The sequence below is a fragment of the Cheilinus undulatus genome, linkage group 7 (genome assembly GCF_018320785.1).
Source record: "Cheilinus undulatus linkage group 7, ASM1832078v1, whole genome shotgun sequence".
NCBI lineage: Eukaryota > Metazoa > Chordata > Actinopteri > Labriformes > Labridae > Cheilinus > Cheilinus undulatus.
The window spans coordinates 2,165,925-2,188,549 of NC_054871.1; the positions used below are offsets into that span (position 1 = coordinate 2,165,925).

A 22,625-nucleotide genomic window follows, 5' to 3' on the forward strand; every position below is an offset into this window, starting at 1 on the left:
CCAAATGGCACAAGAGGGGATTTCACTTGGAGATATATATATATATATATATATATATATATATATATACACATATATGTGAATATATATATATATATATATATATATATATATATATATATATTTTTTTTTTTTTTTTTTTTTTTTACCAAAATCTCTCGTACTTTGTCCTTATAACCCTCTACTGGCTTGAAAGTTGAAAGAGGTAATGTCAAAATGTGGTGCTAAACGCGTAACATATATACACATATTTACATTTCTGAACAAATTTCACAAGTACCTTCTTCATTTTTGTGCCTTGATCATTCAAATAGATCATGTAGTTACAGAGCTACACTCATTTAAAGATGGACTGTAAATTTTGAGCAGTAGCCTAATAAAAGAGGCTCGGGCTTAGCAGGTGAAATGAGATTCCATAAGAATTTTTTTTTCTGATATTTCAGACTGTAAAAACAGTTGGAATATTTGCAGTTAGGGCCCAAGAATTAACCTTGCAAAGCAGGTAGATTGTCCAGCTTTATTAACTGCCATCAGGTAAAATTTACTTTAAGCTCTAATATTGTATTGATAATTTTCTTGATAATTTTCCTGGCCGTTTATACCCAGAACCACCATGCAGGTAAAACTGACCCCATAAGAAACCATTGATTTTCCCTCTTCTATTCCACACCAGCAGATAAACGATAGACGTTTCCATGAAAACTTCCTCTCTGTGTTGTTTCTCTGCCTAATCATAAGTCATAGATCAATCTGAAACATGGGTACCAGACAAAAACAGATTTCATTAGTGTGAAATGTTAGTTGATGAATAAAATTATTTGAGTGAAGACGAACCTGATGTTGGAAAAGTTTTAAGGTTGAGTGATTAGTCCTAAGGCAGTTTTGGATGTGATGGATCATCTGACAGTGGCCTAGTTTTCTTCTGTGGTCAGCTGTTCATTGTCTGTGCTCACATAAACCTCTTGATCAGTGCTGTTCATGAAAATCAATGCTTTCTAATAATGGGTAAATTTGACCTGTTTTAGCTCAACAGAAATACCCGTCAGTGAGGCGGTGGTTTAGATGTACTGAAGAGGGAATGGCTGCTGCAGGTGTTGCATTTACCTTGGATGTAGATCTAGTATAGCGGCATTTTTAACAAAACTGGACCACTTTATAAAGGAAGAGCTCAGAGCTGCACTGAAAGTTTTCCTGCCAGAGACCGGCTTCATCTGAACAGCCTCAGCGTGAATTTTATCCTCAAACAAGCTCCACTGTTCATAAACTTCAGCAGCACCTGTCTGATGAGCTCAGGTTACTACCAGAGCTGTGCATGCTTGCTACATCATTTTGTCTTGTTGCTCTGATTGGCCCATCATGAATGTGGCAGACAGAACGTTCGGCTAGCCACCTTCCAAGAAGAAAAGTTCTTCCCTTCCCAGATGCTGTTTGGGAGATTTTATCCATGCATCAGATCTTTGAAACCGCCTCTCTGGAGTGTCAGGTTACCAAAAAATAAAGCAATAGAGAGAGCCGTCTGGGTTGACTTGTTCAGCCAGAACAAGGCCCTGGATGAGCCAAAGATGATGGATGAACGGAAATGTTGCAACCCCTTGTTGAGATGTTGAGGTTCAGAAATTCGGTCGACGTTCACTAACTGGTCCAGTCTGAGCTGCTCCTGATCCAGATCAGATATTCAGCACATCAAGAACAAGAGGGCACCAGCTTTGGACTCAAAAAAATAACACTCATTAACCTTGTTGTTGTAAAATAAGTCCAGGTCACATTTGATTCCTCTGTCCAAAGGTTTATAGCTGTGTAAGTTTCACAGTAGAACTTAAGTAGATGCTGCATGTTTCATTTTCAAATACGTATAAATTTATGTTTGTATATCTGTGATTATAGATCTTTGCACAAGATAGGTATTGTACACTTGCAGGTCTTGAATATATGGAGTAAACTGTACATAGAGCATTGAATGAATTATGTAATTATGTTTTCTGTATGTTTTATGTGATCCCCTCTCAGGGACAGGCATTGGAAATTAGCATTAGCTACAAATGCTGTGGTGTAGTACATGGAAAATTGTCGTTTAGTTCTCTATGTTTCCTGCATCTGTCCCTGTCAAATAAACCAATAAATAAATAAATAAATATTAGGACCAGTTCAGTCAGGACCACTTTGTCAAAAAACACGTGATTTGTGATTATAAATATTTCTCTTTATTAGTGGTTCGTTATTTACACCCATCGCTGTTATTCATATTTGGCGGTGTGACTGCTCTGGGATCCCCCTACTCTTCCATGAGTCTACATGAAACAGAAACAGCACATGTACGACAGGAAAAGCCTGAGGCAGGGAGAGAAGCAGCGAAAATCCAGAGCAGAGCAGAGCAGACATCAGTGACAACAGAATGACTCTGATTCAGTCAGAAGCAGGATAAAGGAGGAGCTGGGGTGGAGGAGGGTTGCAAAACGCAGCTTACCATTAGCCAATAGCATGCTTAAAGCAGATCAGCTGGCTGTCAGCTGATGAGAGCTCAGTGAGATCAGCTGATCTGGATCTCGGCCGTGCGACTCTGTGGCCTGCATGAACTAAAACTAAACACTTAATTTTTCAAACCTAAACTCAAGCGTTCGGTCCCCACCCCCCTTTCAGTGTCAGACTGAGATACCCACTCAGATATGTAGCTTAAACATGATGGAGCTTTTATTTCTCTTTGGTGTTTTAGGTAAAAGAAAGTCCTCAGATAAAAATATTCTCCCTCAGAGAAACAGCATTTCTTTCTTTCAGATGTCAGAGCAGACACAGGAAAGAAAACACGATCCATCAGTGTTTCTACGTCAACTAAAGTTGCTTTAAATGGTTCCTCTGCCTGAGGAAAGGCTGTTTAGTTGAAGCGTCCCTCCGTCTGCAGTGTTGCTCTGCAGTCTGAGACTCTGCAGAGACTCAGGACTCGTCATCTGAACCGTCCTCATCTTCTAATGGCAGAGATATTAAATGACACGTCTTTAAATCTTGTGAATATGAGGCCGTGCAGTCACAGCCAACACATCAGTCTGAGAACATCCTGTTAGCGTTATGAGCTCTGTGCTGTGGCCGCCGTCTGCTCCTCACCTCCATTATACGGCCGCGCTGGGCCGGCTTCCCGGGCCAAATTAAAAGAAGAGGAGCAGAGTCCTTGACGCTGAGGCTTCGTCGATGGAAATTAGCCTAAGTGTTGTCATTAATATTTCCCCGGGCGGGCTAATGTCTGCATGGTAATGTTAAGAACAGGATATCCCCTCAGTATCTGCTGAGGAGGCTCTTTGGGGAGCTGGAGGAAACCTTTATGTGCTCAGAGATGAAGGCTAATGTTCAAAGTGAGTCAAGTTTCAGATTTAGTGCTCGCTGATGAGCTCAAGGCAGACAGCTCAAAGTTTCTCCAGAGTTCCTCAGACTTTTCACCTGCTGTAGAGAAAACCTCCGATCCACCCCACGACAGAGTATTTACTGAGATAAATACTCATAAAGATGGGCAGTGCTTGAATTAAAGCTCTCCTATTGTGTCAGATTTGAATTAATTTCACTTTTTAGAGGCAGCAGGAGATCATTTGATTTTTTTAAAATTTGTTTTACATTGCTGCCTTAAATATTAAAAGTCAGAGAAGCAATGTTTTAAAATGCTTAAACACTGATATGAGCGGTTTCTGAAAAATGTCGGCAGAAAGACTGCTGTTCCTCTCAGGATGAACTGAAATAAATGTGATAATTCTCTGCATATTCCTCCATCTTTGCAGAGTTGAAACCACAGCAATGATTTGTGTGTTTATTTAAAGCTTTACTGTGCTGGTTTGTATTAAATAGGCCATTATTTTTCTTCTTTTAGGGTTTCTGACTCGAGCTCCGTCACGATCATTTTTATGTTTCAGCCTCCATCCTGCTGTCTCTTTGCATCGTTTCCCTCTCAGTTAACACGGCCGTCCCTCTCTGTGTTTTGGTGTTTCAGGGTTTCGGTGACGGCTCCATCCTTCCAGAAGACCTCAGACAAGAGGAGGCGGAGGAGGAGGAGGAGCCAGAGCTGATCCTGGACGGAGGTCTGCCTCGCTACGCCACCTCCTCTATGACATCTGACCTCCTCCTGCCCATGGACGACGGCAGAGAAATGGCCGTGGACGAAGAAGGGGAGGAGGAGACGAAAGAGGAGGTGAAGAAGCAGCAGAAAGAGGAGGCGATCACAGGATCCCTCCCCAGGAAACCTCCTCCATCATGGGAGGAGTGGAAGCTCAGCTCATCTAAACAGGCCAGAGGAGCAGAGGAGGTGAGCAGGCAGGCCTAACTTTAGTAATTTTCCTCCCTTTGTCAGAGTTATTGCAGTATTTAAAACACAAGTTATATAATTGTTAATGTTCTTCTTTAGTGTCAGTACCAATATGAATTGGTTTTTTTTATTTTGTAGTTACATTTGACTTTTCTTTGTCTCAGATCCGTCTTAGAGAGAAGGAGGAGGAGATTAGAGAGCAAGAGGAGGATGAGCTGCAGAAATCAGACCATGAGAGCATTGCGTCTGTAGGAAAGCTGATCCTGGGTGAGACTGATATTTACAGCTAATATAGGCTGATATTTACAGCACATATAGGCTGATATTTACAGCTAATATAGGCTGATATTTACAGCACATATAGGCTGATATTTACAGCAGATATATGCTGATATTTACAGCTGATATAGGCTGATATTTACAGCAAATATAGGCTGATATTTACAGCAAATATAGACTGATATTTATAGCTGATATATGGTTTATATTTACAGCAAATATAGGCTGATATTTACAGCAAATATAGACTGATATTTACATCTGATATAGACTGATATTTACAGCTGATATAGACTGATATAAACAGCTGATATAGACTGATATTTACAGCTGATATAGACTGATATTTACAGCTGATATAGACTGATATTAACAGCTGATACAGACTGATATTTACAGCTGATATAGACTGATATTTACAGCTGATATAGACTGATATTTACAGCTGATATAGACTGATATATACAGCTGATACAGACCGATATTTACAGCTGATATAGACTGATATTAACAGCTGATACAGACTGATATTTACAGCTGATATAGACTGATATTTACAGCTGATATAGACTGATATTTACAGCTGATATAGACTGATATATACAGCTGATACAGACCGATATTTACAGCTGATATAGACTGATATTAACAGCTGATACAGACCGATATTTACAGCTGATATAGACTGATATTAACAGCTGATACAGACTGATATTTACAGCTGATATAGACTGATATTTACAGCTGATATAGATTGATATTTACAGCTGATATAGACTGATATTTACAGCTGATATAGACTGATATTTACCACTGATATAGACTGATATTTACAGCTGATATAGGCTGATATTTACAGCTGATGTAGACTGATATTTACAGCTGACATATAATGATATTTACAGCTAATATAGACTGATATTTACAGCTGATACACACTGATATTTACAGCTGATATAGACTGATATTTACAGCTGATATAGACTGATATTTACAGCTGATATAGATTGATATTTACAGCTGATATAGACTGATATTTACAGCTGATATAGGCTGACATTAACAGCTTATATAGACTGATATTTACAGCTGATATAGATTGGTGTTTGCAATAGTAAGACAGTCCATGCAACCAATGGATTACAGCATTCAAACATTTTACACCAGTGGTTTACAACTGGACTTTCATCAGGATTCATCACCTTAATAAGAAACCATAGCAGACTTTTGGTACAATTTCAGTTGTAACCAAATATTTTTAATAAGTAGTGAGGTCGTTTGGACTTGTGATTGAACAAAAGATGGCGTAGTAAAGAGATGGAGACATATCCTTTAAAACAAAAGCACATGCTAAACTTTTGCCTCTTTTTATTTCAAGCACACGTCGACAACCCCTGAAAATGATTCTGTGATCCTCTTTTTGGTTTAAACCCACCAGTTAGGAACCAAACTTTAGGACAATAATTTAGCAGCATGTAGTCAGTGACAGGTTCAGGTACAGTAAGACAGTAAAGTGTAGAAACACTGGATGTACTCATCGAGTGTCTGTGTTTTTGTGTGCAGGTCTCCCAGACTCCAGAGACAGTGAAGCTGACTCTGAGCTCACCCTGACTGACACCGACACAGAGTCAGTACCATCACTTCCTGTCTGATCTGTCCTCTCTCTATCTGAAATGACTATTAAACACAAACGGTCCCTGAAAGCAGATTGAGAATGTTTAAAGTGGTCTGAGCTCAGACGTACAGCTCCTGTGGAATCTTTTGTTTCTGTAGATTGATCGTCTGTACTGTACCTGCAGTCAGACAGTGGGAGGAGGGGGGAGTGGGGGTTTAATGGGGGTGGGGGTCAGAGGTCGTGAGCTGTGGTCAGTGCTCAGGAGTTGTGGTTGTTTGAATGAAGGCTGGCAGGTTGAGTCTGTAACAACAGATTGAACCTCATCCTTCTTGTTGTTTCACAGTCTTATGGCGCCCTCTGCTGGTTGAAAATGCTGCAGCATGGAGCAGTTTAAACAAAGTTTACTTTTCTTCTTGGAAATATAGCTTAAACTGTGAATGCACATTTTTTAAATGTAAATTGAACTTTAATGTGTTAATAACAATTTTTTTATACTGTCAAAAACACCATAAAACCTATAAAATGACAGAAACACGTAACAAACATAAACCAAATAAAAGCCATAAAAACACAAAGATTAGGAAAATATAAATTATAAAAGGACAGAGATCACATTCCAGTGGTAGAAGAGTTTTGAGGCAGACAGAGGAGCAACACTGCATGATATTTGTCCCCTTTTTAGATGAATGTGTGTCTGTAGCCAGTGCTAAATTGTTTGTTTTTAATCTGCGATCATAAAGCCCAGATTAAGGCAACACTAACCCCGACATATCCATGTCATCATCGATGCACCATGCATTTTACTCCTATGAGCATTTAATAACTAAAGCCCTATTCTCATGGGATTAGCATTACCTATGGACTTCTGGTGTTTTGTAATAATCGTGTAGGGTGTCCGTGTTATTAATGTGTATCGGCCATGTCTGTTTGTAGGGTGAAAAGGTAGGTAATACTAATCCTGTGCAAATCAGAATCTCTGTAATTAAGGGTCGTTATGATTTTTAAAGGTGCATGCGTTTTTTTCTGCTTAAAGAAAATAAAAATAGTAGAGACTTCATAGGACACTGTCAACTAGGACTGAATGATTTGGAAAGTAATCTAATTAAACTAATCTAATTTTTTTTTTCCTCAATATTGTGATTTGATATAAGATTATTCCTTAACTCTCTTTTATTCCTAAATAAGGGCTGAAAAATTCTTTAGAAAAATCTAATTCTGATGATTTGGACTCGTGTAGCAAATTGGATATGAATTGTTGCATTAAAGGGTTTTTGTCATTCTCATATTTAATAAGAAAAAAGTACAAAAATAAAGGTAGAATTGTTTTTATAGATGAAGGGTGTCAAACTCAATCACAGCAGGGGCCAGATTCTGGATTTAGGTCTAAGCTGAGTGTCTACCAGGGTCAACATTTAACCATAACTGTCAACCTCATTTTCATCTGTAATAAAATATGAAATAAAAAAATAGCACTGATGATAAATCATTGAGATATTAAAAAATCCAACTTATTAGTTCAAAAGATCAGAACACGATATTAAAAATAGAAAAATAATGTTTTAAAAGGCAAATGTGTGAGGAGAAAGTTGAAACCATGAGTTTGGAAGGTCAAAATATGAGATCAAATTTGAAATCATGACTTTAAATGTCAAAATATACTTAGAATTTTAAATTGTTAGTCTGGTAGTTCAAATTCATGGGATTAAAAAGCCAAAAAATTAGAAGTTGAAAATATCAGACTATTAGCTAGACTTCAAAATGATGACCTAAAAAGTTAAAAATATGACTAAAATTTAAAATTGGGAGTGGAAAAGGTCAAACTCTGATATAAAATGTACAAAATGTTCATTCAAAATGTCAAAATATGAGAAAAAGATTTGAAATCATGTTTTTAAAAGTCAAAATATGGGATTAAAAAGCCAAAGTAAGGAGTTGAAAAGGTCAAAATATTACTTAAAATATTTAATTGTGAAACTAAAAGATAAAAATGTGACATATAAAGTCCAATTTCTGAGTTGAAAAGTTCAAAGTATGAAATGAAAAGTCAAAATTATAAGTCTGAGTCGTAATCTTAAGATGCAGAATTGAAAATATGAAATAAATCACATTAATTTCTTTCCCCACATTCTTGACTTTTTATGGAACCTTTCTTACTCTTTGCTTTTTCCGATTTTTGTTTTAACAAGGATATTTTAAATAATCAAGTTGAAGTTTACATTTTTATACTGGAGGAAATCTGCCGACCTCATAATGGTGGGCCAGTTAGAATACAAATATGAGATGATCCTTCGGGCCGGATACAATCGTTCTACAGGCCGGATTTGGCCCCTGGGCCTTGAGTTTGACACCCCTGTTATAGGCTATTGAATGTTTGCTAATATGTAATGCATAACATCTCTGCTGCGAATAAAAGTTTAAAACTGCTATTTTAACACAAATTTCAGGTCAAAGAAATACTGCACCTCTGCGATGTGAAAACTGCGGCAGACTGTATTGTGATTTAATCTAATTTTTGGTTAATTGCCCAGCCCTAATGTCAACCATATTTTGACTAATTTAGGCTACAAACAGCACTTCTGCTTTCAGTTAATGCCAGCTTATGTTAAAAAAAATAAATTTATTTGACTTTTTTATTTAAACTCTGCTGTTCAGATGCAGAAACCTCTGCTCTCATCATACAAACAGCACTTCTGCTTTTCCCCATACAGTTTCTCTTTACCTGTGTCTGATCTTCTATCAGGATTATTAGCAGCACAGTTCATGCAGAGCATAATTTTTAATGTGAAACGTGTCTCGGCTGCAACAGCTGAGCTGTGAGGAGGGCTGCTTCTGGTGCTTAACCAACCAAAATTAAGAGTGCAGAAGAATATTCACAGCATCGACTGAACAAAAACCTTTACAATGATGGGAGATATTTATACTTCATATTAGACGTCTTTCTCCCTCATACATTAACGGGGGGGATGCTGAATTTTCTTCCTCTCCCTCCTCTTCTCTGTCTGATCAGCTGCAGATATGTTAGTGGAGATTCTTTACTAGTTTATAAATCATGGACAATCAGCTTTCTACAGCTCTAAAAACGTTTAAACAGAAGAAAAAACACTTTAGCATGTCGTCTATGACAGATGAAGATGTGCACAACACTGCATCGTTAATGAACTTTAGAAATAAGAATTCCTGGTGTGTTTTCATTTCTGCAGCCTTGCAGCACCTCCATGTTTCCTTCAGATATGTCTGGACATTTGAGTACAGTACAGACTTCACTCAATCTGTGCAAATGTGCCACCTAACAAATTATCAGAGGACCACAGGTGATGCTAGTCCTGTGTGAATACTTCAGTCTCTGACCTCAAATGTACGGCTAATCATTGCTCCGGGTCAGTCACCTCCCTCACATTACTCGTCTGACTAGTCCATAACACAAACAGGTGAGCCCCCCCCCCCCCCCACAGGGAACATGGAGTGCACCCTTAATATTGTTATTAGTTTTATTTATCTTTCTAAAAAGTCACTGACCTCCTACCTGTGAGTAGCAGCTCAAAGGAATGATGAGAGGGAGACAGAACCCTCAGTTTACTTTTGCAGCCTGAAACTTTTAGAATCTGCAAAATTTATTCTGAAAATCCCATCCCTTCTGTGAGCAGACAGGCGCGTCAAAATGTGGCTCTGAATTTTTCACATTTTTGTGCTGTTCACATTGTGATTGATGTGCAAAGGTCTTTCCTCATTGAGGATCTTTCTGACTCTGTTTTTTCTCTGTTTAGGTCTATCAGGATGACTGATTTGAAGAGGAGAAAGAAGCGAGGCCAAGGAGGAGCCTCTCTACCAATCAGAGGAGGGTAGGAAGTCTCCTTCATATTCAGCCAATCAGAAACGAGCAGTCAGAAACCTGTAATAAATACTGGGATTTTGTTTTTGTGTTATCAGTGATCTTCCCGAGAGAGAGGATGGGGAGGGCGAGGAGACACCGGCCTTCAGTCACTGGGGAGCTCCACGCAGGTTACACACTTGTTAAATTTTCTGTTTGTTTTATTTTATTTTTATGTTTTGCTTTCTCCTCATTTCAGCCTCTTTTCACACGTTTTTGCTGTTCTATTCCAATTTTGCCAATTTTGCTGCTTTTTGGCCAGTTCAGTCACTTCTCAGTCAGTTCTGCTATGTGTTTGCTGCTTTCTAGCAATTTTAGCCACCTGTAAATAATTTTTTTAAATTTTTTTGCCATTTTATTTGAACAAATTTTAACCACTTTTTGCCCATTTTTGCCACTTTTGTCAATTTTAGTAACCTTTCACTAATTTTGGCTATGTATTTGCCACTTTTTGACCATTTTTGCCACTGGTCACTCATTTTTTGTCACTTCTCACCCATTTTTGCCACTTTTCACCTATTGTTCCCAGTTTTTATCCACTTTTTGACCATTTTTGCCACCTGTCACTCATTTTTTTGTCACTTCTCAGCCAATTTTTGCCACTTTGTCCCCATTTCAGCCACTTTTCACCCATGTTTTTGCTGTTCTATTCCTATTTTGCCCCTTTTCACCAATTTTGCCACTTTTGCTGCTTTTTGGCCAGTTCAGTCATTTCTCACACAATTTTGCTGTGTTTGCTTCTTTTGATCATTTTTGCCACCTGTAAATAATTTTTTGTCATTTCTCACCCATTTTTGCCACTTTTCACCAAGTTTTTTGCCATTTTATCTCAACAGTTTTTTTTTACCACTTTTTGCCCATTTTTGCCACTTTAGTCCATTTTAGTGACCTTTCACTAATTTTGGCTATGTGTTTGCCACTTTTTGAGCGTTTTTGCCACCTGTAACTCATTTTATGTAATTTTTTTACCCATTTTTGCCATTTTTTCCCCCATTTTTGCCACTTTTTTTGCTACTTTTTTGACCATTTTTGTTACCCTTCACTTATTTTTGTTGCCACTTTAACCCTTTTTGCCCCTTTTCACCACTTAGATTGAGGCTCTTGCAAAGGTATTTTTAAATGATTTGACTCTTTGGTTGAGCAAGGTTGAGAAACGCTGGTTTATAAACTGGGTATGGTTTTATATTCTGTTGTTGTGGTGCAGGGTGGAGGTGTGGCCTGAGGAGGGCCAGTCTTTGGGGCTGAGCATCGTAGGAGGTCGCCACGTCATCAAGCGTCTGAGGAACGGCGAGGAGCTGAAGGGGATCTTCATCAAACAGGTTCTCCCGAACAGCCCTGCTGCAAAAACCCAGTGTTTAAAGACCGGGGACAAGATCCTGGAGGTAGGGACAAGGCTAATTCCTGGATCTGCATGTGTGATAGAATGCATGTGCTGTATTTCTAAGAGAAGCTGGGCTTTTCTGTGCAGGTGTCAGGTGTTGACCTTAGGGCTGCCAGTCATGAGGAGGCAGTTGATGCCATCAAATCAGCTCCCAGCCCCGTCGTCTTCATTGTTCAGAGCCTGTCAGCGACGCCACGGGTAAGAACGCACTCACTACTGCCCACTTTAAATTTAACTTCATCAACCCCTGAAGCACATAAGAAGTTCATGTCTAAATTCATCAGACAGTGGAGGAAAACACCCAAAGGCTGGAGGAACTGATCAGAACTCGACCATGTTTCTTTATTAAAAGAAGAGTAAAGAAATATTTTCCTGCAGATAAGTAATTAATGATCTTCTGAGCAGCCTCAGCATGAGTTTGTTGGCTCCAGTAATAGTCAGCAACCACGGTGGCTATTGTGGCGAGTTCACTCCAGATCTGTGCGTGCTCACTGAGTCTCATGTTTTGTTAGTTCTGATTGGCCTGTAATGAAAACAACCAACAACATTCATCCAGTCACCCTCTGAGATTTTTATCAAAGGCTCTGCCCTTTCAGTGGGTAGTCACCCAGATGGATGTTAAATGCACTATACGGACAAAAGTATTTGACCACACCTGTTAATTATTGATTTCAGGTGTTTCAGTCAGACCCACAGGTGTATAAAATCATCACCTATCCATGTGGTCTCAAATACTAGTGATCCTAAACGTGTCATTCTAAGAGCTCAGAGACTTTCAGCGTGTCTGTGATGATGCTACCTTTGCAACAAGAAGGTTGGTGATATTTCATTCCTGCTAGATATTCCACAGTCAGCTGTCATTGATACTATTAGAAAGTGGAAGAGTTTAGGAACAACAGCAACTCCAGTACGAAGCAGAAGACCACGTCACAGAGCAGGGTTAACGACTGCTAAGGAGCATAAAAGTCTCCAACCCTCAGCTGATGGAGAAGAGTTCTGAACTTCCACTGGCATCAATGCAAACACTAAAACTGAAGCAGGAGCTTCATGAATGGTTCTCCATGGCCAAGCAGCTGCACACAAGCCTCACATCATAAAGTCCAATGCCAAGCATCAGCTGGAGTGGAGTAAAGCACACCAACACTGGACTGTGGAGTGACCAATCATCTTCTCTGTTTACAGTCAGATGGGTGAGTCTGGGTTTGGAGGATGCTGGGAGAACGTTACCTGTCTGACTGTGAAGTTTGGTGGAGGAGGAATATGGTATGGGGCTGTTTTTCAGGGTCTGGGCTAGACCCCTTATCTCCAGTGAAGGCCAATCTTAATGCTTCAGCAGACCAAGACATTCTGGACAATGCTATGCTTCCAACTGTGCGGCAACAGTTTGGGGAAGGCCCTTTTCTATTTCAGCATGACTGTGGCCCAGAGACCAAAGAAGGACTAGAAAGACATGGTTTGATGAGTTCAGAGTCCTGACCTCAACCCCATCCAGCACCTTTGGGATGAACATCAATGCTCTACAGAATGAATGGACACACATTCCCACAGAAACACTCCAGAATCTCGTGTCAAGCCTTCCAAGAAGAGTGGAGGCTGTTAGAGCTGCAGAAGGGGTGCAACTCCATATTAAAGTACATAAATACAGTGTCATTACAGTCCCTGTTGGTGGAATGGTCAGGTGGCTGAATACTTTTGTCCATATAGTGAATATTGCACTAAATTAGTAAGTGTTTGGTTTTTATCAAAGAGGATGACTCAGCACTGGTTCTTACTCTTCATACACCAGGTCATTTAAAGAAGACAAAGAAATCATCATGCAATGCTCCTATTACTCCTGCAGATTTAAATCCTCTGAATGGAGAGTTAATTCTCTAATTTTGCACACATAGACACCCAACAAATGTGTAAATCCAAACACATAACCACACTGTGTGTGTGTTTCAGCCTCTGTCTCTGACAGCGTCCAGCTACAGTAAGCACAGAGCAAAGAGGACGAGGTCTCCGGTAAGATCTGGAACTACACCTGCTTACTAAACAGAGAAGTTTAGTTAACAGTTAACCAGTTTATTTAACGCTTCCCTTTAATGTGCTCAGAATCTAAAACTCACAGAAAAGATGGACAGACATCTCCTCTCTTCTTTCTCTAACATCACAGAGAAAACACTGCTGTTTCTAACACCTAACTGTGGTTCATGTAGAGTCCAGCAGGGGGCAGCACGTCCTTAGCTCACGGGGGCAATCACCCACTCACTCACATCTCTCTGTGTCTGTCTCTGTGAAGCTCTTCACTTAATATAAACACTTATTTATGTTTCATAAAGACCGGCTCTGAGTCTGTTTATTTTTATCTCCATAGCAACCAAGTGCAGCCCCACCCCCTATGAGACAGCCCCCACCCTACAGACCACCAAACCAATCAGAGCAGGACCTGAGCTCAGAGCTGGAGCAGGTGAAAGGTCAGTAACACAACATCAGTACATCCATGATCATCTTTACGCATGGACTCATCAGAAAGAACAACATTAAAAACAACATAAAGCACCTGTCCAAAGGTAACCTGGTCACTGAAATAAACATCAGAGTTTATTTTGGATGGAAAGGGATTATTATTGATCAACACTGGTACAAAGCTAGCCCACTTCTCCTCATGGCCACCCATAAGGGGGGTAAAGGAGAGAGCTTTCTGGGGCCCAGCCTGAATAATTCCAACTGTGATCAAAGCAATAAAATAAGTTTCATTTATGTATGCTGTGGTACAATACGGCCTTCCTTACCATTTAAAGCCCCTTTTCTTAAAACAGAATTACCTTTTATTGGTTAGGTTAATAATGAGGCTGAGCACACTGAAGTAAACCACCAGGAAAATAACATAGGGCCTTCATAGCTAGACAGAAATGTGCACCAATGTCAGGATGCCAGAAAGCAATGTAGAAAAAAACAGAGATAACTTTAATCTGAAAAGAACTGAATAATTTGAGGGAAAAAAACAAAAATAAAGCCAAAAGCACATAAAATGTGTTAAACTTGGCAAAAATAATGTAAAGTGGCAAAAACTGGTCAAAGGTGGCAAATGAACTGTGAAAAAATGAGCGACAAATAGCTAAAAAGTGCACTAAAAATGCACACTGAAGTGCAAAAAAGGTGGTTTAAAGTGGAAGAAATGGGGTAAATGGGTTAAAATGGAAAATGATAACAATAAAATGGTAAGAAGTGGCAAAAATTGGCATCAATTGCCATATGTGTTTAAAGTGGCAACAGGAAGTGGCCATAATGGGGAAGAAGTGACAAAAATTGGTTGAAAGTGGGGAAAATGCAGGGAAGTTGACAGAAGTGGTACAAAGAAGCATAAATGGGCAACAAGTGGCAAAATTTGGGAAAAGCTGCAAAAATGGGTCTAAAGAGGCAAACATAGTCAACAAATGGCTTTAAAGTTTCAAAAAAGGGCGCAGAAGTTCAATGAATTGGTTAAAAGTGGCAAAAAAAAGTAACCGAAATGGGCAACAAGAGTCAAAATGGGTTAAGAGTGGCAGAAAAAGGGGAAAAATTGGATAGTAAATGATCAAAAGTGGTAAAATGTAAAAGAAAACTCCATTCCCTGGGTTTAACAGAATCCATTCTCTCTGTCTATCAGGGTCCATTCCCTGGGTTTATCAGGGCTTTCTCTGGGTTTATCAGGGGCCATTCTCTGGGGTCATTCTCTGGGGTCATCAGCTGGGGTCATCAGGGGCAATTCTCTGGGTTCATCAGGGGCCATTCTCTGGGGTCATCAGGAGCCCATTCTCTGGGTTAATTAGGGTCCATGCTCTTGGTTTATCAGGGCCTCTGCCAGATCTGTGGGTCAGTTGCTTATCCTGAGCAGCTTTTGGCCTGTTTTTTAGTATATTTTCTGTCAGTCATGGTTTAAAAAATTGGGGTTGTTTCTGAGGTGTGGTTGCTTATTTGGGCTTGTGTTGCCCCTTATTTGTTCCCCTCCTGTTTCTTCCTAGCTCTCTCCTAAAAGGTAAAACACGGTAGTTTATCCTGTTGCATGATCCAACCATAATCCTGGTCTTGGTCCGTGGATCTTAAGTTAACTGAGTGTGTTCTTGCTATCAGCAGCACCTTTATTTTAATCTTCACCTTTAGATGTTTGTCTGTGTTTGTTGCGTCTCTGCTGCTCTCTTGGTTCCTCTAATGGAGCAGGACTGAGAAAATGTAGATCCTCTGCTATTCTTTACTCTTACTGCAGCTGTAATGAGTCCTGCAGCCTGTAGGGGGCAGTGTCAGCTCAGTTTGAACTTTCTAGTCTCCTAACTGTAATGTTTCTTGATAAATGAGCAGCTTCCTCTCTGCTGGACTTCTTCTCTGCAGTAAACGAGCTCTCTGGGTTAATGGAGCTTCTGTCTGCATTTTGGCTTAAACTCACTCATAAATAATACTTCAATGCACACACACACACACACACACAATATCCATTTACAGTTTGATTTATCGGCCCACTCCCTAATGAAGCCTGAATTAAAAGTTCATCTCCTTAAGATTTATCCCTTAGTCTCGTTTTTGTGTTTTTAATCATCATCCTTTCATAATCTGTTTGTACTCTGTGGTTTTCTTTTTAATTAGCTATGAGGACATTTTCCTCTTTATCAGGGTTTTTCCTGCATCCATCTACCCTCATCAGAGTCAGACGTGTTTCCATGAAGGATACCATCTTTCACAAAGACAGCATTGGATGAATCTGACCTCTGTAATGACAAAACACTGACATTGTCAGTGCATTTGTCTCTTAAAGTTGGTGTGTGGTTGATTTAAATACAGTATTGACAGTCTTCCTACCATAATATAAGAAGTGTGTTCTGCTCGTGCACGGCATGTAGCACTCATTCTTTTCAGACAAACTGGTCTCTGGGGGTCAAACATGCTCGAGCATGGTACTGATGGATAAACGCACCCTTAGAGCTCATTTCTCCCCCCTTTATGATTAAAGATATAGATCTATGCAAGCTTACATAGGGATGAAATAATTCGTCAACACTGCAGACAAAATTCAGTGACAAAATGTGTCTCTGATAAATTTGATTGTTGGTGTTTATGTCATGCCAAAATGGCCAACAGTCCTCAAGACATTTAGGAAAACTATGGGACATTTGCTGTAAATAGCCGTGTGACCAGTAACCTGCATTTAACACCACTAGGACAAAAAACAGAAATGCTGTGATACAGCTTCATGTCTGTGCTAAAACGGAACTGAGGACACATTTTTATTTCACTACCCAAAACTGAGACAGTAGAAACCAAGCCTGACGTTAAACTAGAGTAATGTTACCCTGCTATTACAGCCTGTTAGACACATATTACACATGGCCAAGCCTTGGAAATGACTGAGGAAGAATTTCTCTCATCAGACATCATTAAAGCTAATAGCTTTTCTTTTCACATGTACAGCCAGTTGCACAATATACACCTCTATTCAACACATAAACAACAACAGCGCTTAGCTTCACATTAGCACTGTTAGCTCTGAGTTAGCCTATCAGCACTTTAGCTGCTACCATAACTGAGCAGGTCACAACAGCCAATTGCAAACACTGAAAACACCAACGTATCATCACTAAACCAACCAACCAGTGCTCTGTTAACCACCTTACAACTCCACATAACAAATGAAAATTGAATGTTACCATCAGTTGTCCCGTATTAGTCCTCATACTGATGATCTCAACTGTAACCTCTGCTAAAACTGTAAGTCCTACCATTGTTGTTTCTTAGTAGAAAGACAGAAGTGTCCACATTACATAGTTCAGTCCAGTCCTCCTCCCATCGATGGCTCTTCCCACACTGCTGCTGATCAGTCAGGACATCCTGAGTATGAACATCCAGCTATGGGGAAGAGAGACGATGCTCTTGCCATCAGCCCAAAGCAGTCCATGCTGTTCTGCACAACATGACTCTGTGTTTAACCCTTGTTGCCTGAAAACTCAATTAATAGCCAGAAAATTCTATTTTTTTTAAACTGACATTTTTATTAAACGTTCTATGAAATCCAAAAATTGCCATAAAATTTAGCATGTACTTTTTTTTTTTTTTTTTTGGTATCACATTTGATACATTAGACATATCGGCAACTGATAATCCACTGGAGGGCATTTTTATCATTTATCAGATTGTATTTGAAATGTTTTTAAGTAATTCATGGATCATGTTGATTAGAAGAGGTCTCATAAAGGTGTGTTAAATATTATACAATAGGCAATAAGGGGTTAATACAATTCCACTTCATCTGAGAATTTGTCATCCATAGATTTACCCGCTCATTGAAGCCCACTACAACTCTCTGCCCGGCCCAGGCCCAGTGTTTATGCCACTCAGCTGTCTACAGTTTACTTTGTTCCAGCTCCTGCCACACCGTTGATTTCCCCGTACAGTTTCAGTAGCTCTAAAGTCCCTCTGAGAAAAGCTGTGTTTGAAGTCATCCACATTGACCACATGAATATTCACCTTCTAAATTAGCCATGTGCTGTGTTACGTAGATAAACAACCCCAGCACCTAACAGGAAGTAGAACTAAGTAAAGTTACCTTGAGTTTATTTTAAAGGATTCTTGCAATACGCCTTCTATGAAACCCAGTACAGTGCTTAACAAATTTATTAGACCACCTCTCATAAAAACGAGAAAACATAAATATTTTAGAAATCTTTCAAAAACTTGTTTAAAACTAAAAATGTTACTGTTATTTATTTGGCAAATAACAAACTGAAACAACTAAATAGTCCTTTTTCACATATAATAATATGTTCTATGACCTCCTTTGGCCTTGATAACAGCTGGCGTTCTTGCTGCCATTGTTTTTATGGACTTTTCCACAGTCTCTTTTGTTATTGAGTTCCAAATAGTTTCTAGCTGTTCCCACAGACTTGCTTTAGATGAAACTTTTGTGCCATCAATCTTTGAATCTACTAAATCCCAAATTTGTTCAAGAGGATTCAAATCCGGACTTTGACTTGGCCAGTCCATCAGTTCCAGTACTCCAGATTCCTTTTTCCTGGTCAGATAGTTTCTGCACAGCTTTGAAGTCTGCTTGGGGTCATTGTCTTGTTGGTATATGAACCCACGACCAATCAGATTCAGTCCAGAAGGGATTCCATGATGCACTAAGATGTTGTGGTAGACGTTCTTGTTCATAATACCATCCATTTTCACTCATTTGCCCACGCCGTATCCACAAATGGAACCCCATACCTTAATGGAATCTCCACTGTGTTTCACTGTGGGTGCATCTGGCATCAAAACGTTCTCCAGCTTTTCTGCAGACATAAACATGACCTTGCTGACTCAAGAGTTCAGACTTGGACTCGTCCGTCCAGAGTACCTTCTTCCAGTCATCAGCAGTCCAGTGTTTGTGCTCCCTGGCAAATCTGAGGCGTTTCTGGATGTTTGCAGGCCTCAATAATGGCTTCTTAGCAGCTGTTCTTCCCTTTAAGCCTTGTTCCCTCAGTCGTCTGCTTATGGTCATTCTGGAGACTTTCTCAGACTCTGATCTAGAAGCATTCATCTCTGCCTGAAGATCAGCAGTGCTCTTCCTTCTGTCTCTAGTACTTCAAATCTTGAGGTGTCTGACACCTGCTTCAATTAATTTTGGTTTCCTGCCTCTTCCTTGGCGCATTTTGCAAGTACCAGTCTGGGCAATTGACTCCAAAGCAGACTTGACCACACTGTGAGAACACTTTATGTCTTTCCCTATTTGTCACAGAGACCATCCAGCATCATGAAGTGCTTTAATGCAGACTCTTTCATTTTCAGTGAGCTCTTTTTCTGTTCAGGAATGTAAGTAAATAACTATAATTTGACATATTAATCAAGAAATATTCATGTGCTTTACTATTTTTTCAGTTGTTTTGTAAATCAGTCAATTTGAAAATTCATGGATAACAATAATAATTCTATTTTAGCATTAAAATCATCAATTGGGTTAAAGAGCTTCTACATATTGGTGTATTAACCATTGCAGAAACATAAAAATGATTTTGGTAATTACCAATGCTGTTAATTTAGGGCAGCTGTGGCATAAACCTTACTTTGGGTGGTTCTCTAATAAGTTTGTTAAGCACTGTATATGAAATATAATTATTCCCTATTTACTCATTTGGTAATTGGCATATTTTTCAGTCAGACATTTTGGCCATTAACATTTTCATCTCCCGGACATCTGCCTCTGAAACTGGCCAACCATCGGCTAATGAAACTCTGGTACTGATCATCATTTTTCAGAGCAGAAATTGATCCAGACTGAACCATCTTACTTCCTTGTTAAAATCTGTGTGCAACTTGGCGGCTGTGACGTGACATGAAAACAAATCATGTGTGGTAGACGGATGGAACACATTATCAACCTCTAAACTAAAAAAGTGTTGAACTTCCTGCTGCAGACCCCAGAATTAAGTCAGAAAACACAGGAGGCTAAACTGTCAGCTGCATCAGCAAAGCTGTCTTGATTCTATCAGGGAAATCTGTGGGAGTTCGGTATAACATGATTATATTTATGTGTTTTTATGATGTGTATAGCTTATGTAGACTTCTGTTTCAAACAACACCCTGGAAACTGTGTTCTTTAAAGTTCTCAAAAGTTCCAATGACTTTCCATCACTTGTTTATTTTCCGTCTTCATCTCTAAACACGTCATTTTAATGCTTCTTTTGTTTTCAGAGATAGTGTGTGTGTTTGCGTGTGTGTGTGTGGATGGATCTGCTCGTGTGTGTGTGATCTCACTCCCTCCTCTTCTGTCAGACAGCGAGCATCCATCTGCTGTTTTTGGAGAGATAGAGTTGGGTGTTTCTCCGTGTGTGTTGTCGGGGGTGTCGTTGCCAAATCACCGTCAGTGACTCTGCAATTACTGTCAGCTTTCAGACTCAGCCAAGCGCTCTGGCTGCTGTTTCGCCATCAATCTGAAAATGATCAGAGCTCTGAACACTTAACTTAAATCCTCTGGATTATTTGTGTTGGTGCTGCATGTTTATATAATGTCCTATTATAATCTGGAAACTTGTAGATAATGCATCACTCTTCAAGAAATAGAACCTATGATTGGATCACAAAAGCATCACATTTCTTGAGGATCAGCAAAGAAAAAACAAACCCTGGCACTTTTTATAGCAATGAATCAGAAACAGTTTAACTTTAGATTTATATGTCTAATTTTAGCTGAACGTTTCTGCGGACTTTATTTCCCTTTATATCACAGAGCTCAGTTAAAACCACTTCAGAGAGACTCTCACTGATAGTGAACTGTAGTTTATTTCAGATCTACATGTGGGTCCATCTGCTGGTGAAAATAGTCCCCTTAAAAGAAACATTTTCACCATGTTTGATTAGAGCGGTGGTTCCCAAACTTTTCCTGCTGAGCCCCCATTTGCAGATGAAAATATTTTTAGTAATATCAAGACATGAAGAGGGCTGCAACAGTCGATGTCAGAGAGTAGCTTTCTATGGTCTGTCAGTAATCAGCACCAAACATGACTGAGATACAGCAACAGAATGACAGCTTCCTGTAGAAGCACCTCCATATGGATGTTTAAGATTGATGTGAAGTTGCTGTTAACAAGACACAGTTCACTACAGCAGTAAAAAAAGAATAGATAGATAGATAGATAGATAGATAGATAGATAGATAGATAGATAATCGTTTATTGTCATTGCATTGTAAAAACACAGTGAAATTTCGTTTGGCAGTCTCCCCTGTAGCAGCAAACACAGTCGTCCAAGCGTGGTTAGAAATCAGCAGCCTCACGTCATCCATCCCGGTGGTGAGGGAGTGGGCACCCGGGAAAAAGATGCTTGGTAGGGCAGGTTTGTGTGGGGCCTCTCTTAGCCTAGCCTGCATTCCAACTTGTTTGCCTCGCTTTCGCCTTCTTGCACGATGTCTTTGCTGCCTCCTCCCCACTGGTTGTAGGTGTTGTGCTGATCCACGTCCTCCTGTCAGTCTCTGAGCGCCCTGTTCTCTGGATAATCTCCATCAGGAAAGATGTAAACTCCGTGGGCACGCTGTCAGTTCTGGTGTAAGTGTAGGTCTTTGTTTTGCTGCTAGTGATGGAGTGCCGGGCTGCTGCGTTCGTGCACGCCGCCTCATGTTACCTCAGTAGCTAGCATTCATTAGTCCTGTTGATCAGGCAGTGTGATTACTGGCAGTTGCTGTTAGCTTTTAAGCTAGCCAGGAGTTGTAGTTGAGACTGAGATCTTTTTCTCACCTTTTTTTTTTCCTTCTTTTTTTTTTTTTTGGATGGAAATTTCCCGTTCTTTATCTCAAAGGTGTCCTGGACCATCCATCTTCTTTGTTTTCACTGGTTTCAACATATGTTGTCAACTTAATTGTGAAAAACACAATTCCAGGATATAACTTCAGAGTGCATCTTTCTTGCTGCCAACTGCTCTGGTTGCCCGGCAACGTGACGGAACAACTATGTACAATGTAACGCAGTGTACGCATGGGGACATTACATTACACTTATCTACAACACAGTAATAACTTCTGCTCTCAGAATTATAGAGATGATCATCCAGAATGTCCGTTCAAGTTTGAGTCATTTGCTTGAAATGTTTGGAGCATTTGCTGTTGGGATGTTTTGGTGAATTTTTTGGGAAATTATCAAGAATTGTCACTGGGATTTAGGGGGTGTTATTTGTGGATTTTGGAGAGTTATATTGTAGGATTTGGGGAAACTGCTTTGTTTTATTTATCTATTCATTTATCAGGCATTTTCATTCAGGAAATATATTTGCATTTGTTTGGGAAATAGATTGGAAATTTGGGGGTTTGGGTTGTCCTTTGAAACTTCCAGGATTTTTTTTTTTGTATCTTTAGAGAATGTGTTTAGAAGTTTGAAAGCTTTTCTGTATTTTTATGGAGTTTTGGAGAATATATTTGTGAATTGTTTAGAAATTGCTGATTTCAGGAAAAGAAGTTTTTCAGGAATTTACATGAAATTTTGGGTTTTATTTTACTGGAACGTTTAAAGGTTGTATGAAAAAGCTTCACTGGAAGATTTGAGGAATATTTAAAGACATTTTGGGCTACTGTTCATGAGATGGGTTAAATAATATGTTTAAGATTTTCAAATATTTTTTGGTAACTTCTTTAAAATTTTAAGGACTTTGTTTGGATTTTCGAAATGAAAATTTGCTTAACAAACAAACGCTGAGGTCTCTGGAAGTAAAGGCAAACCTTTATTAA

General features: G+C 39.4%; 1 protein-coding gene across 2 annotated transcripts in view; it reads left to right on the top strand.

Annotated features, from left to right (window-relative positions):
• patj (PATJ crumbs cell polarity complex component) overlaps positions 1–22,625 on the top strand; it is a 207,865-nt gene that overhangs the window by 87,001 nt on the left and 98,239 nt on the right. Inside the window, exons 21-29 of one of the 2 annotated variants that reach the window (XM_041791897.1) lie at positions 3,968–4,279; positions 4,444–4,546; positions 6,122–6,185; positions 9,938–10,012; positions 10,101–10,172; positions 11,246–11,423; positions 11,510–11,620; positions 13,367–13,426; positions 13,779–13,878. In XM_041791897.1, coding sequence (XP_041647831.1) covers positions 3,968–4,279; positions 4,444–4,546; positions 6,122–6,185; positions 9,938–10,012; positions 10,101–10,172; positions 11,246–11,423; positions 11,510–11,620; positions 13,367–13,426; positions 13,779–13,878 — 1,075 coding nt within the window. The remainder of the gene's footprint in view (positions 1–3,967; positions 4,280–4,443; positions 4,547–6,121; positions 6,186–9,937; positions 10,013–10,100; positions 10,173–11,245; positions 11,424–11,509; positions 11,621–13,366; positions 13,427–13,778; positions 13,879–22,625) is intronic. The other variant, XM_041791898.1, reaches the window with a different exon arrangement.